The 14,565-nt window shown below is 42.6% G+C and overlaps 1 protein-coding gene across 1 annotated transcript; it reads right to left on the bottom strand.

Annotated features, from left to right (window-relative positions):
- Nucleotides 1-601: 601 nt before the first annotated feature.
- Nucleotides 602-12,862, bottom strand: GCNT1 (glucosaminyl (N-acetyl) transferase 1). Its single transcript, XM_054054948.1, has 3 exons — nt 12,793-12,862; nt 3,401-3,537; nt 602-2,997 (listed from the first exon to the last, which is right to left on the bottom strand). Exon 3 carries the CDS (start codon nt 2,859-2,861, stop codon nt 1,581-1,583), a length of 1,281 nt encoding a protein of 426 aa, XP_053910923.1. The 5' UTR covers nt 2,862-2,997; nt 3,401-3,537; nt 12,793-12,862; the 3' UTR covers nt 602-1,580.
- Between the last annotated feature and the right edge of the window lie 1,703 nt (nt 12,863-14,565).

Raw genomic sequence — 14,565 nt, 5'->3', positions numbered from 1 at the left:
TTTGCATGACCAACAGTAAGCAGTTCATTATGTTAATGCCTCAGTATTGGAGCACACATCAGGACAGAATGAAAAGTGACCTTTGTGAGAAACAAATGCTGCCACCACAGCAACAGTTCAAGAAACAAAGAAACAAAAAAATTAATAATCAGTCTATTCTACCACTTGCTAGTGACTCCAGTGAATTCCACTGTCATCTCAGGGGTAAGATGAGACACCTGGCTGCAACTATACATGACAAACTTGAATTTATATGGAAAGAGATAATATAATCCCTCACACTGTCCTGTTGTCTCATCACCATGCTTCTGTGCCACATTGCAAAAGCTAAAATAAGCAGGGACCTAACCCAGAACACAACTCATCCAGATTTCCTCCTTCCCCTTTCACCAAAAGCAGCAAATAAACAAAAATCAGTTGCACCAGCTAAACCTAAACAAGCGCAGACACATAAATGAATTAACATGGAAAACAGGTAGGACCTACCTCAGCTGTAGCTTCGGTTTTGTATAGCAACCTACAGTAAGAACATTTAAGATATTCACCATAAGGATTTTTTGTGGTGCTTGTAGAAGGACTTCAGTTGCAGGAAGAGGCAACATAATTTAGAAAAATAACTTTATTTTTTCATACTCAGTGTTAAAAGAATCTGGTATGCAAGTTGAGCTTGACAGAAAGCAGAAACCAGCAGTTCCATCAGCGACATGTACACACTACTGCAGTTCTTTCAAGTTTTTGAGAAATTTGAGTCATTTTGGATGCAAAACCGACTCTTGATACAATAAGGAGTGTAAAATTACAACTCTAAACTCTCATCAGGCACAAAACTGAAGTTTCCCTGAGAAGATGTAATTACAAACTAGTGTATAAACTTTATATCACATTATCAGGGGGCTTTAAGAGTACAAAAGCAAGATTTGGCTGCAAAAGAACTAGTCCTAATACTCCATGCTGCAGATTACATTTTCAGGAGGATTAAGAATTACACATTACAGAACTACAGCAATCAGACTTAAGTTAAATGATAACAGCTTGCTTTGGTATAGTCCCTTTTGTTTAGTTTTCAGACCAATTCTAATGTTATTTTCCTGAGATGTTTCAGTACTCAGAATGAAGTCGGTGCAGGCCAGCTGCTTTCTTCCTTTTTTTCTTTCCCCTCTCCTCCTCTACCCTTCCCTTCAGCTAGCATTACATTTATGGGATGAAAATGAAGAATGACCATTAACAACAAGCATTTTCCAAGCCTTAAAACAAATAGTTTAGCAAAAGCTAGTCTATTAATTACACCTTTAGATAATAAATATTCCAAATAGCTGGCCATCAAAAATTGCCATCTTTGATTTTGTATACAAAGTTCCAGTCCTTGGTGTGCAACAAAAAGTATCCCCATATTCACTTGAGATATGCTCTCTCTCCCTCTTGACCACAGACAAGGCAGGGAGGACATCATTACCACCATACTAACATGGTAAGAACCATCATAACCTGTCATCAGCATCATGCCCATCAGTGTTAAAATGTTAAAGTACATAGCTGTATACTACTTGTCCGTATGTTTCATCACAGGAGCATGCAGTATTTCAGTTCTTTTGCACATACAAAGCTTTGTGCCGCAAATACTCTTCCAAACATTTCACTGCAAAAGGGTCAACATCAGTATCAAACTTATTAGCAAAGAAATGGTGGTTACGTAGCATCCAGTTCAGGTCTCCTGCCCCAAAAACACAGACAGACCGAACGTGAACTCCACTGCATGGTGGATAGGGTGCACCTTTAGACACGTCACCTTCAAAGTACTGCCACTTGACAAACCTGGCCAGTGCATTCATGTCAGAAACGTCGTACTTATCACTAGAAGAAACTGCACCAGGGACTTCAGGGATTCTCTGAATTGTTGCCCACAGATACTCATCTGGGCTGTAAGTGTCTTTTGCCCACTCAATGAACTTAAGTATTTTACTGCTTTCTAATACATATTCTACAAATCTTCTGCTAACTACAAAATAGGCACTACCAGAAAAAATTGGAGTACTGAGAGGTGGTGGTTGTTTGTCTGCGCCTGTGTTCTTTATTTTACCATTGATAATCTCATGGTGTTTTTTCCACCTTACTTCTTTATAAACAGGCATTTTTTCTGTTTCCAAGCTGTTTTCACCTTTAAGAGCTTTTAATTTCTCTACTATTTCCTGGTTGGTCTTTATAGGAAAGTCCATGCCACAGAGGTTTATTAGGTATTTCCAGTTTGAACTTCTTCTGTAGAGATCTTTCATGCAGTTAATATCTGCCTGCACCCTGCTCCATGAAGCATATACAACACTCTCTAACTGGCTAGAAATAAAGACGTTATCAAAACACGAGACTATTCCCTTCACAGCAGAAAAAAAAGATTCTGGAGACTTTTTGTCAACATGAATACAGTAGAAATTCTGAGGAGCATAGATTGATCTTAGAAGTCTATCAAGCATCTCAATTTTGTGATAAACCACTATTGAGTAAGCAATTGGAAATTCTGCTTCTTCACTGCTGAGAGGTTCCATGATGTATTTCCTAGTCTTGGTGAAGGAGGCACAGTCTGCTGTCATGTTAATATAATCATTTGTTGTTAGTCTGGGGCGCTTCTTGAAAGACACTGACAATGTCTCAAGCTTTACCTTTTGAATTTCTTCTATATCCCCCTCTATAATCTTGGTGCAGTTAACATTGCCAATAGGGTCTTCTTTTGTCAGCTCTAGATGTCTCCGATTTAAGAAATCTTGTTTCTGGTTAACTTTCAAAACTGAAATGATTACTAAAATAAGAGTCAGACCCAAGAAAAGCCTGAACCGCGAGTTGTGACAAAACCGTAATTTCCTCTTCAGCATTTCAAATACCAGGTAGCTTTGCAGGGTTAAAAAAAACACCCTCCACTCTGCTCATATCAACTTCAATAACTTCGGAAAAAAAGTTTGTATTTCTCAGGAATTTGGTGAGTTTTTCAGGAAGATGGAAGGAAAAATCCTAAAATAAAATTAAATACAATTGTCATTCAAGTACTAAAAGGTTCTTTAAAAAACTGTTTAATAATTACATTGTTATTTCGTGACAGTAAAAGACTAAATAGTTCAGCCAAAAATAATACTGTTGAAAATTAAAAATTATTTAATTAAATTAGGTTTTTTTTTCAGAACAAGATTGGGAGAGGCAGACAATTTTCATGAGATGCTACTTCCTGTCTTCTACCAAGAAGACAGGAAAACCACAGTTCAGGAAGAAATGAGCTTACTCAGCTTCAAGTGACAGAATTAAAGCCAGTAAATCAGATATGTTACTGGAAAGCAAGTATTTGATATTTCACACTTTGAGTTCGACAGGAATGCTTTATGCTTACTTCAGTGGTGACATAGATTCCATTGTAACTTACCACTCACTTCCTGGATGCCAGTCATGCTATACCTTCTCAATGGGAAAGCAGTTCTTGAAGCCTTTCAAGATTTTTTATGTGAGATACAGTTTCTTCAACATCCTGCAGATGAGCTTAGAAATACCATCAGGAGAGAGCTGATAAGAAGGGGAGAAAGAAACTAGTATAGCATAGTTACTCAACATTCAGAGTTGTGAGAATAGGTGTGACTGAATTGATAAAATACCTTACTAAGGTAAAGGGCAATAAATACGATCTATCTCTAAACCTAATTTCATAGAATCACAGAACCACTAGGTTGGAAAGGACCTACTAGATCATCGAGTCCAACCATTCCTATCAAGGGCTAAACCATGCCCCTCAGCACCTCATCCACCGGTCTTTTAAACACCTCCAGGGAAGGTGACTCAACCCCCTCCCTGGGCAGACTATGCCAGTGCCCGATGACTCTTTCCTTGAAAAATTTTTTCCTGATGTCCAGCCTGAACCTCCCCTGGCGGAGCTTGAGGCCATTCCCTCTTGTCCTGCCCCCTGTCACTTGGGAGAAGAGGCCAGCTCCCTCCTCTCCACAATCTCCTTTCAGGTAGTTGTAGAGAGCAATAAGGTCTCCCCTCAGCCTCCTCTTCTCCAGGCTAAACAACCCCAGCTCTCTCAGCCACTCCCTGTAAGACTTGTTCTCCAGCCCCCTCACCAGCTTTGTTGTTCTTCTCTGGACACGCTCCAGAGCTTTAACATCCTTCTTGTGGTGAGGGGTCCAGAACTGAACACAGTATTCAAGGTGCAGTCTCACCAGTGCCGAGTACAGAGGGAGAATAACCTCCCTGGACCTGCTGGTGACCCCATTTCTGATACAAGCCAAGACGCCATTGGCCTTCTTGGCCACCTGGGCACACTGCTGGCTCATGTTCAGTCGGCTGTCAACCAACACCCCCAGGTCCTTCTCCTCCAGGCAGCTATTGTGTTAAGTCATTGCATATGCATAAATCTAAGAGCACAGCAGCACTGTGTTACTATTGTTTGAACACACTTGGTTTTATGATTCAGCGATTGATTTTATGTAGAAATGTGTGGCAACTCTGAGTTTCAACAAGATTTATCATATGGCAATCTTATTTTCATCTTTACTTCATGGGCATTATGTTATTTTTGTTTGTTAGTCCTGTGTCCCCTTAAGAATCTTTCCTTCTATTTCAGTACCCCTTGAAGGGATCACTGCAGTTTTGCAGCTGCTACAGCTGTAGCTGCTGAGAAAACTGCAGTCTAGAACTGGATTACAGGATTGGGTGTATTTGTTTGTAACTACTATCTCATGCAGATAAACTGATCAAGAACAGGACGTCGTTAAACAACTCACTTTGATACTTAAATGCTCAAATACTCAAATATTTCTATTCCCAAGCTTTAAGTTATTATTGCCTAATAATTCAGTACAGGTTTGCGTTTCAAATCAACCTCTAACTGCAAAAGCTGTTACAGTTTATAGACAATGTCTCCTTTGGGAGACATTTATTGTAATCTATAAAATAACAGGTTAATGAAATATTGAAGTATGTGAGAGATATACAGGTCCTTGCATTTTTAATACTTCCAAGAAAAGTTTAGTGCGTACAAATAATTTTCTGAACAGTTCTAAGAATAATCACTACTTTAAAAAACTGGTAAGAAAATCAAGAGAATCTGTTTAAGAACTGTGTGCGCTCTGTTCACTCTGGGTTCTGCTGTAGGCTGTTCAGGGTAAGATTTTTCTCCCACCTCCTTTCCTTTTCTTTAAGCTACTCCAGTGTCATTTTAGCTTTTAATTCTCAAACTGTGCCTTTCAGCTGGGTACTTGCAAATCTTGGAACTGGTACATGTTAGAAAACAAGACCTGTGGCATCAGGGTTTTTTCAGTAGTCACTAGGATACACTGCACATTGGGTCTACCACTATGCCCACAGCTTCGCAAGCTGACTGAGGATATCGATCCATATGTAGTAGGTGTATACTACTGCACAAATGCCTAGGCAGAGACAAAATACTTGTGACTAACAGCATCATAGAAACAGCTCATTTACTAAAAAGTGTACTTTGTTTTCAGAGTTACACCTGTTAATTATTTTATCCTGCATTTCTAATTTATCTTAGGGAGGTGGACATTTGTTCCAAGCCTGTTTTAGGTGTACAGTGAAGTCAATCAGACTGGAAAAACTAAAATTTTAACCTTGAAGGTAAGTAGCTAGATGAACTACTGTGCAATTACAGCTGAAAGCATAGAAAGGTACCTTTTAAGTATCAGGTACCACATTTTGAATTTGAAATCTAAAAAGCTACCACAGTTACCACTTTAGTTTGCCATGTGCCATCAAACACAATGACATAATTTAAAGAAAGTTTTAACATGCTTTATAACTTACCACATGCTTGCTAACTTGATGTCCTGGTCATTTTGTCTAGTTGATCTGATCCAATGAAAGTAATATCCATCACATATGAAATTAACAAAGGAAGGATACTAGTCTTAAATACATACCAAGTATGTATTTCCATAGGATGAACCTTGTGATACCGGTTACCCTTCGATTACAAAAGCTGGAATCCTTCTTTCTTTAGTATGAGAGCTAGCACTACTATTTCAGCCTATTCTCAGTTTTTACAGGAGCAGTAGCATTGTGGAGTAACTCACTCCATGAGGACTGCCACCTCCTCCCTGTTCCTTAAAAGGCAGAGAAATAGTCTTAATCGAAAGCTACCGTTACAGTCTTCACCTTCTGCAATTTCCAAAGAATAAACCTTGCTAAGTAGTCCTTTCTGCTCCTGTTCTTGAATAAACCTTAGCTGAAAGGAGTATAAAGAATCGTTCTCTGAAAAGCATTGTATAACCAGCTAACTGCAATTCCTCTATTGTTCTAAGCTCAGACTAATCAGACCCTGCATTTCCATTATGCAGGAATGACAGATCTGCAAACACCCACTAACGTGGCTCTCATCTTTAGGTGGAGGTTTTACCCTCTAGTTAAATTTCTCTTGCAGACAAACTGCTTCCTCTGAACACTCTTTACAATAAGTTACAATTTGCTTATAATTCCTTTTCTAAAAGGTCCTAAAATTTGATCATATCCCATTCTTTGCAAAAGCTGACCTCTACAGGATAAAGATTCATCTAAAAACACAGGGGTTTTTTTTGTTTTATGTGGTTTGATTCAGTAAAACTTCTAACATCTTTTTCACAAGCTCTGCATAACTTTATTGAGCACACTAGAGAATGCCGTGTCAGAGGCAGCACTTTACACTGTGTGAGAGCAGAAGTCAGGGTGTCAATAACCACAGATAGAAGACTTGATGCTACAGCCTTGGTCTTGCTCTCAAGTTTAGTTGCAGAAGATACACACTCAACCTTCTTCCTTCTTTTACCAATTCTTCCTCAGGTGACTACTACATGTAGTAGTCATTAAAAGGGGAAATTTATAGCAGCTGCTGGTATTTGGAGGAGTTAGTAAAAAGATTGAGTTAGCTGCTTACTTCTCCCTTTCCTGTCAAAACTATTCTTCACTGCTGTATACAAACTGTACGGTATGTCTAAACACAAAACCAAGATAATTTCAACTTGATTTCTAGTAAGGCTAGTGTTGCCATTTAAATAAATCTTATTGAAGAAGGATTCCTACACCTAGTTTAAATGTCCATTTCTGGCACCCCTTCTGTGTCAAAGGGCAAATTACTTGGATCATCTGCCTCTTAGTCTACTCATCTGTGAAACAAGCACTCATTACCTGCCAGTTTGGAAGATATCTTGATAAAAGTCAGGTTCTGATTTAACTTTTATATTACTGTAAAATTGCTTCTGTAAATCAGCCAGTTTCATTAACAATGTCTTTACCTGGTTACTGTATAAACTTATGCTAACTATACCCGTGAAATTATTAATCTGACCTATGGTACTGACTGAAATGAACTGGCAATAGACTACACAGGTACTTATGCCAAACTAGCTGAAAGGGAATAAATAACCTTCACAGAAGAAAGGCTGTGGCCACAGACAAAAGGGAGCAATACCCTTTGAGCCCAGCTCAGCGTGTGATTTTAGGTAAATTCAGGTTCATCCATCCTTAAAAAATAAACAGAAAATAATGCAAGAAACCTAGGCCTTCAGAGAAAAAAGCAAACAAAACACTTTTACAAGACTGTAAAGGGAGACCAAGGTTCACATGGAGGTTTTATACAACCAGGCTGGAATGGAGCTGCAGCACGTAATAGCAGTGCTAATAGCAAGAATCCTTGCTGATCCTAAGGAAAAAGGTGTTTGCGAGGGCACAGATCAGGCAGAGCTCCACTATGTTGGCCCTGACAAAGTGAGTGTGCCTTGGCTCAGCAACACAGAAACATGGACAGTAGACATCTTTGGTTGCAGTTTCAGCATGCAACTGGCCTGATAATCATGATGTGGAAGGAGCAGCCTTGCTCTCATCTGTGCTTGCTGTGTGCTGGTGCAGGAGGGGTCCATCAGATCGAGCCAGCCAGCCTCTGGGGAGCTCTTTGCGGTCAGCCCTCATGGCTGCTGGCAGGCAATTATAGGCTCCAGCTATCCTCTCCAGGCTCCCCCATGACCCTGCTTCAGCATCCTGGGGCTGTAAGCTCCTGCCCCAGTGCTGCCGCAGCAGGGCTGGTCCCCAGACACCACAGCCCAGCCATGGGCCATGACAGGCTAGGCCCAAGTCCCAGACCAGCATCGGCCCATCCCTGTTCCCAGGGAGGTGGCTGATGCTTCCCTGCAACCACGCCTCCCAGCTGCCCCACCCTGGGCTAGCATGGTGGGATGTCCCCGGCTGCCACACCATGGCCTGACAGACTAAACATGTGGACCCACCGGCCCTGTGGTGCCCTGGAAATCCCTGCTCCCCATGCCACAGTCCAGCAAACCCAGCATCCAGGCTTCAGGCACTTGTTTAGACTGATACATCCGAGAGCAAGAGAAGTGTCTTTTCCTAAAGGAGGTTAAAAGCAATGGCTGCCGCTAATCAATGTTACACTAGAGTTGCACCACTCTCTGGGGTTTTAATTTTGCCCGTGTTACTCCATCAGGATTGGGAAAACAGGATTCCCACTACTCAGGCATCACAGGGCCCCCTTTGTGCCCGCTCATGTAGAATGCACACCTCTCCTCTGTCCTCTCTGTAAGTAGCTTAAAGAGCAGAGTGAAACCATAAACTTGATATATATGTATATTTTGTATTTAAGCAATTACCATATGTTTTTTACGTCAAGTATATCTTTCTCTTGGAAAAAACAGCCAGGGCTTGCTGTGAAACAGCAAGTATGTAGAGCTGTATCATGATAAGTTGAAAACCATTAAGGGCTAGAGGCACAGGAACAAAAAAAAAACCATCAGGTGTCTTTTAATTTGGGCACTTCACTCTTTTCTCACATCAGTGGAAAAACTGTTGAGGGAAGATGTTAAACACCAATTCAACATCTAAAAGCAAGCACTGTAGCCTCCAAAATACACTGTGGGACAGTACTAGCACCGTAAATTCAGAAGAGGGTACGTGTAGGATAAGAAAGTACTTTGGGGTACTTCGACAGGCTGTAAATCTCATGAAAGACTGACAGGAAGGTAGGAGAGAGCATCATCGTGGAGTCTGTCAGTATGTCAAAAACAATTATAACAACAGCAGGTGATAGGTCTTCCAGGCTTAGTGGCAATGTGCTAGTGTCATCACACTCCTAGACTTGTGGGCTGCTGAACTAACATGCAGACAGATCCCTCCCTTCGTATTTTCTCCTATTCTGCTTCCTCTAGCAAATACCAGAGGAAGTAAGCGGTTATGTTCACTTTCTTGTAGTTGCTTTGGTGATTTTTGGCACGCAGCTGCTGTGGAGATGACCTAGCAACATTAGGCAGGCTTCTATTCTATGTCCACAGACACATTAGCTTTTAATCACAGCTTTACAACAGGTATTCAAAAACTTCCTGGCAGCTGCACTAAAAGCCTACATCCATTCATGACTACCTGAGGTTTGGTTGGGTTTTTTTTGCTTTACAGAAATGTTATGAAGAAAAGCCAAGTGGAAAATGCCATGCTGAGTACATCCACCTCTGAAGTGGTAGTTGGGATGGACCAGTAATTGTTTTGATGGGTGGGGAGCGAGAGTCAGAACAGATTTATTTTTCCCTTGCCTCACAGGGAGGGAAGATGTAAGGAAACTTCAGCTACCCTTGAGAATAGTGAGTGAGCAGGTGCTGACCAGATCCTCTCTCCTCATTCACAAATTCTAATGGAGATACAAAACTTTTCTTCAGCACTTCAGAAAAAAAGTCCTCCACTGAAGGTGGATTTGTTGGAAAGTCCTTGAGTTTTACTAGTGCATCTCCATGATGCTTCAAAGCACACATGGCCTGCATGCAGTTATTACAATTAACCTGCTTCCATTCAGGTTCAGTTATGCAGAACATTTGTTCTGATAAGGAAGTGATTTTTAAAGCCATAAGCAGCTTGCATAAATACAAACATGCATGAGCACAGACACACTGTGCAGATACAGGGTTATCTGCAGAGATCTGCCAGCCACAGAGTAGTCACATTTACTCATCATTTCTATGATATCAAGCAGCACAATCTTGAAAGTAGACACGTGTAAATGAATGAAAGTACTCACGTTTTTCTGTTAGATAACCTTCAGTCTTACTGAAAACAGGAATTGGTCATAAGCTGAGTATTTGTTTTACCATTAGACTTAATTAGACCTTAATTCTAAAAGTCATGCAGAGGCAGCAGCAAGGTTCCAGGTAGATGCAGTTGTCTGCTCACTGACAACATTCAGCAAGAGCAGGGCATCTCCTTCAGAGGAGCTTAAAAAAATAATAAAAACTTCCTTTTTATAGCAAAAAGTATCACGTTTCTAGTCCCCTGTTAGCTCAGAAGGCAGATTTAAACATAACTCCACAAATGACTGGTACTGCCACACCTATCACTACATGGGGATTAAACAGTAAAAGCAGCTAAAAGTAGATTGCTGTTTTTCAGAGAAAAAAAAGTATGGAAATAACTTCAAACCCTATGGTTATCTGGAGATCATACATTTAAAAGTCAGGAATCTGACACACTAAAATCTTTTTCTTTTAAAAAATGAGGAAATCCCACATGAACATACACTCAGTGTGTAAAATGGCATTGAAAAAATGTAAATTTCGGTAGCTTTTCTAGTACTTTCTTGTACTACTGTATGAAGTAAATATTTCTCGGAACAGGTCAATGTCTTATTCCCATTTGTGTACAGATCCCCCAGGCAGAGCTGTAACCATAAAAGATTTCAACTAAGGAAAGTAAAGCCCCTTTTGCAAATCATTGCGTTAGCAGTTCTACCTCAAGAAGTTTGTGACTCTTCGTACTGATGAGAAGATACGTTTTACTTTGAAGTAACTAACTTGGAAGTACAGTTCAAAATCACAGAACAAAAATTCTTTAAAGTACTGTTGTCCAATTTAACACCCAGTGGAACTGCCTGGTGTTCATCAAAACTTTATATTGGGCGAGAACCACCACCTCTTATTCCCTCCTTTACATGATTTTTTCAGTAGGAAAATCCCGTAATCCTCCCACACCTCTAAGTGGTATTTAAAATTAGCTTTTAAATCCATCTATGATTGTAACAGGAGAATGCACACTTGGGATATATTAGTAAGACAGTTACCAAACGCAGGTTTTTGTCACAATTTACAATGTTATTCTCTCGGAGAAGCAAAGAGTTTTCCGAAATGTGAGGAGGTTTCTGCATGTTCTATTAAGCTTCTGTACTAGTGCCACGATTATCCTGCGTATAATAATGCTTCACACTGTAAGAAGTGGTTTCCCTGGAGCTATGAAGTAAACCTAACAGTACGAGTTATGTTGGTTGTACTAGTTTGGCATGCCACATTCCTGTGGAATTACCTTTTTTCACCTTCCCTAAGACAGAATTTTAGGTTGACAAAGTCATGTGTTTTCAGGTTTCAGGAGCTTATGAATCAAACTAAGTGGAGAACTTTTAGATTATGTTGGAATCCAAAGGAAAACTAGGAGGACATTATAAGAAAAACAAACATAAATCTTTTCATAAGACTAGCAGTGCGTTTTCCACTGTGGCAACAAGCAAATCACTGTATTCTCAGCACAGCAGACTTCAGCTTCTATGTTTCCCAGTGCATTTTGCTTAAGTTAGAATAAAGAGAACAGACTTGGCAAAGGTATCCATTGGGGTTTTTTTTGAGAACTTTTGGCTTTTCTGGCCTCAGTAAAGAAGTATTATGTCAGAAAATTCAGATTAATAGGAAAGAGATTATGTTGATTACTATTGTTTACCATAAGTAGAGAATCACTGAGGAGAGAAGAGTATTTTCTTTTATATACATCTATTTTCAGAAGAAATGTACCATTGTAACTACGTTCAAACTTGGGGTACAAATACTGCACTATTTTGCAAAAGAATTTTCAAGTTCAAGTCGACAGACCGAAATGCTAGATTTGTCCTCTCTTCTCTTACGATTTCTGACTGTTATTCTTGCCAGATCTGAGGTCATCCACCTCATATTCTATTAAAAAAAAAGAAAAAAATAAATTGCGGGCTCCAAAACAGCAGTTCCCTGCTGCTGCCACTCCTTCTTTTTCCCCACAAAGAAATCTACTTTTTCTGAGCAACACTGAAAGGAGGCGAAGTGCCAAAGCCAAACTGAGCCTCCTGTGAGGCTCCAGAATCCTCCCACCCAACCTTGGCCACAGAAATTTACAACCTTCTAAACAGTTTTGCTGTTGGGGGGAGGGTGTTCATGGTTTTCTCAGTTACAGAAAGTTTAGCAGGCGGGGGAATAATCTAAACCAAAACAAAAAAAATCCCCACATCCCAGGTTTCAGGTTCCCCTGAACCTTTGGTCACCAATAGGTTTGACACCAACCCGCGAGGCCAACAGAATGCCCAGGGCTCCCCTGCGTGCACTGCAGCGGGAAAAGGTAAAGGCAGGACGGAAGAAAGACAGAAAGGAGGGAGGGGGGAAGAGAGAGAAAGGAAGAAAAGAAAGAAGGGAGAGTAGAAAAGAGAGGGAAAGGGGGGAAGGGAAAGAGTGGAAAGGGAGAGGAGAGGAGAGGAGAGGAGAGGAGAGGAGAGGAGAGGAGAGGAGAGGAGAGGAGAGGAGAGGAGAGGAGAGGAGAGGAGAGGAGAAAATAAAGGTAAGGAAAGAGGAAAAAAAACAAGATAAAGAGAGGGAGAAATGGGAGAGAGAGAAAAAAACTAAAGTGAAGTGAAAGAAACAGAGGAGAGGAAGAAAAGCAAGAGGAAAAGGAGAGCAAGAGAAGAAAGTGAAAAGGAGCACGAAGAAGAGGAGGAGGGGGCATGACAGCTGCCCACCGGGGCCCCGGCCCCGCAGCCCGGCCCGCAGCACCCACCTGCGCTCTCGCGCCCCGACTCGGCTCCGCGTGTGTCGGGCAGGCGGCGCCCGGCAGCGCAGCACTGCCCCGCCCGCACACCCGCCGCTCCCCACCGCCCCCTGCGCCGCTGCTCTGCTTTCAGCTTTGCTGCGGCTTTCCCTGGCAGTGCCGGGAGCGCTGAAACCGCGCGGGGCTGAGCGGGGGCAGCTCGGCATGAGCCGGCAGCGTGCGCTCGCAGCCCAGGGCAACTCTGTATGGGCGTGGCCAGCAGGGCGGGGAGGGGATTCTGCCCTCCGTTCCTCCCTTCTAAGACCTCGGGTGGCGTACCGTCTCCAGTTCTGGAATCCTCAGCGTAAGAACGATATGGAGGTGTTGGAACGGGTCCAGAAGAGGGCTACAAAGATGATCGGAGGGCTGGAGCACCTCCCACGCGAGGACAGGCGGAGAGAGTTGGGGTTGTTCAGCCTAGAGAAGGCTTCGTGGAGTCCTTATAGCGACCTTCCACTACCTGAAGGGGCTACAAGAATGCTGGGGAAGGACTAGTTAGAAAGGCTTGTGTGACAGGACTAGTGGCAATGGGTATAAACTGGAGAGGGGCAGATTTAGACAGACGTGAGGAATTTCTTCACCATAAGGGTGGTGAGGCAGTGGCACAGGTTACCCAGGGAAGTTGTGGATGCCCCATCCCTGGAGGCGTTTAAGGCCAGGTTAGGTGGGGCCTTAGGCAGCCTGATCCAGTGGGAGGTGCCCCTGCCCATGGCAAGGGTTTGGAACTGGATGATCTTTAAGGTTCCTTCGAACCCTAACTGTTCTACGACTCACGGCGATAACATATTTTCCCACGGTTCCGCAGCTACCCCAGGAGGAGCCAGCGTGCGCAGGGGATGCTCCGAAAGGAACACCAGGCAGCCCCCCCGTTCGCCAGCCCGCGGCCAGGGGGGAAGTCCCCCCGACCGCCCTGCAGAGGCTCGGTGCGGCCGCAGCGCCTTGTGAGCCGGGACCCGTCGGTGCCGAGCTCCTGCAAGCGGGGGTAACGGCGCCCACCTGGCTCCACCCCGGCTCTCGCGGACAGATGTGTTGTAAATAGGTCAGCGGGTGGAAAAATGGAGAGGCGGAAGAGGGAGGTGGGGTGGGGAGTGAGCTGAAGCGGCTGAGGCGGCGAGTAGGAAACGTACAGCGGTGAAAAGAAGTTGTCTAGAAAGAGCCGGAAAAAGCCTTTAGATTTGTTGTTCATTTTGTCCCATCAAAGGTCTGCCCCATGATTAACACTCGACAGGGTTTGGACAGCTGTGAAACGTGAAGGCGGAGCTTAGGGGCAGGCAGCTTGCTAATACATTACCAAGGTGCTTAAAAAGAAAACAGATAATTAAATTCCAAGTAAATAGGAAGTTCAAAAATACTGAAAATCCCCAAGTGCTGCAGTCTGCAGCAACTTGAACGCTGCTTGCAGCTTTCCCCAGGAATCCCTACACGTCGGTATTATCTGGAGTGTGGTACAATTTGGCAGATTAAGGTGCACCTAAAGGACTTTACAGTCGTTTTTCCAGGCCACTCGACGTTCCTGCATCTGTACAGTAGCAGGATCAAGCTAATGAGAAAATGGGAAGATGTGGTTTTGAGGCTGTCGTTAGGAGCCACTGCCAGGAAGAGGGGGAATTGCATCCACATTTCATCACTTATATCAGACAGGTTAGTCAGGGATGGACCTCAAATTTGCATCATTATGTTGCCAAGAAAATTTTCATTATATGTATACCTTGTGGGTAGAGAAGTAGTAGACTGCTAGTTGGG

Source organism: Cuculus canorus, chromosome Z, assembly GCF_017976375.1.
Source record: "Cuculus canorus isolate bCucCan1 chromosome Z, bCucCan1.pri, whole genome shotgun sequence".
NCBI classification, from domain to species: domain Eukaryota; kingdom Metazoa; phylum Chordata; class Aves; order Cuculiformes; family Cuculidae; genus Cuculus; species Cuculus canorus.
The sequence above is the reverse complement of the archived record's forward strand: the minus strand, read 5'-3'. Positions and strand labels throughout refer to the sequence as shown.

Bases quoted from the DNA above. Each gene is read 5' to 3' on its own strand.
- GCNT1 (XM_054054948.1), bottom strand. From the start codon at position 2,861: ATGCTGAAGAGGAAATTACGGTTTTGTCACAACTCGCGGTTCAGGCTT.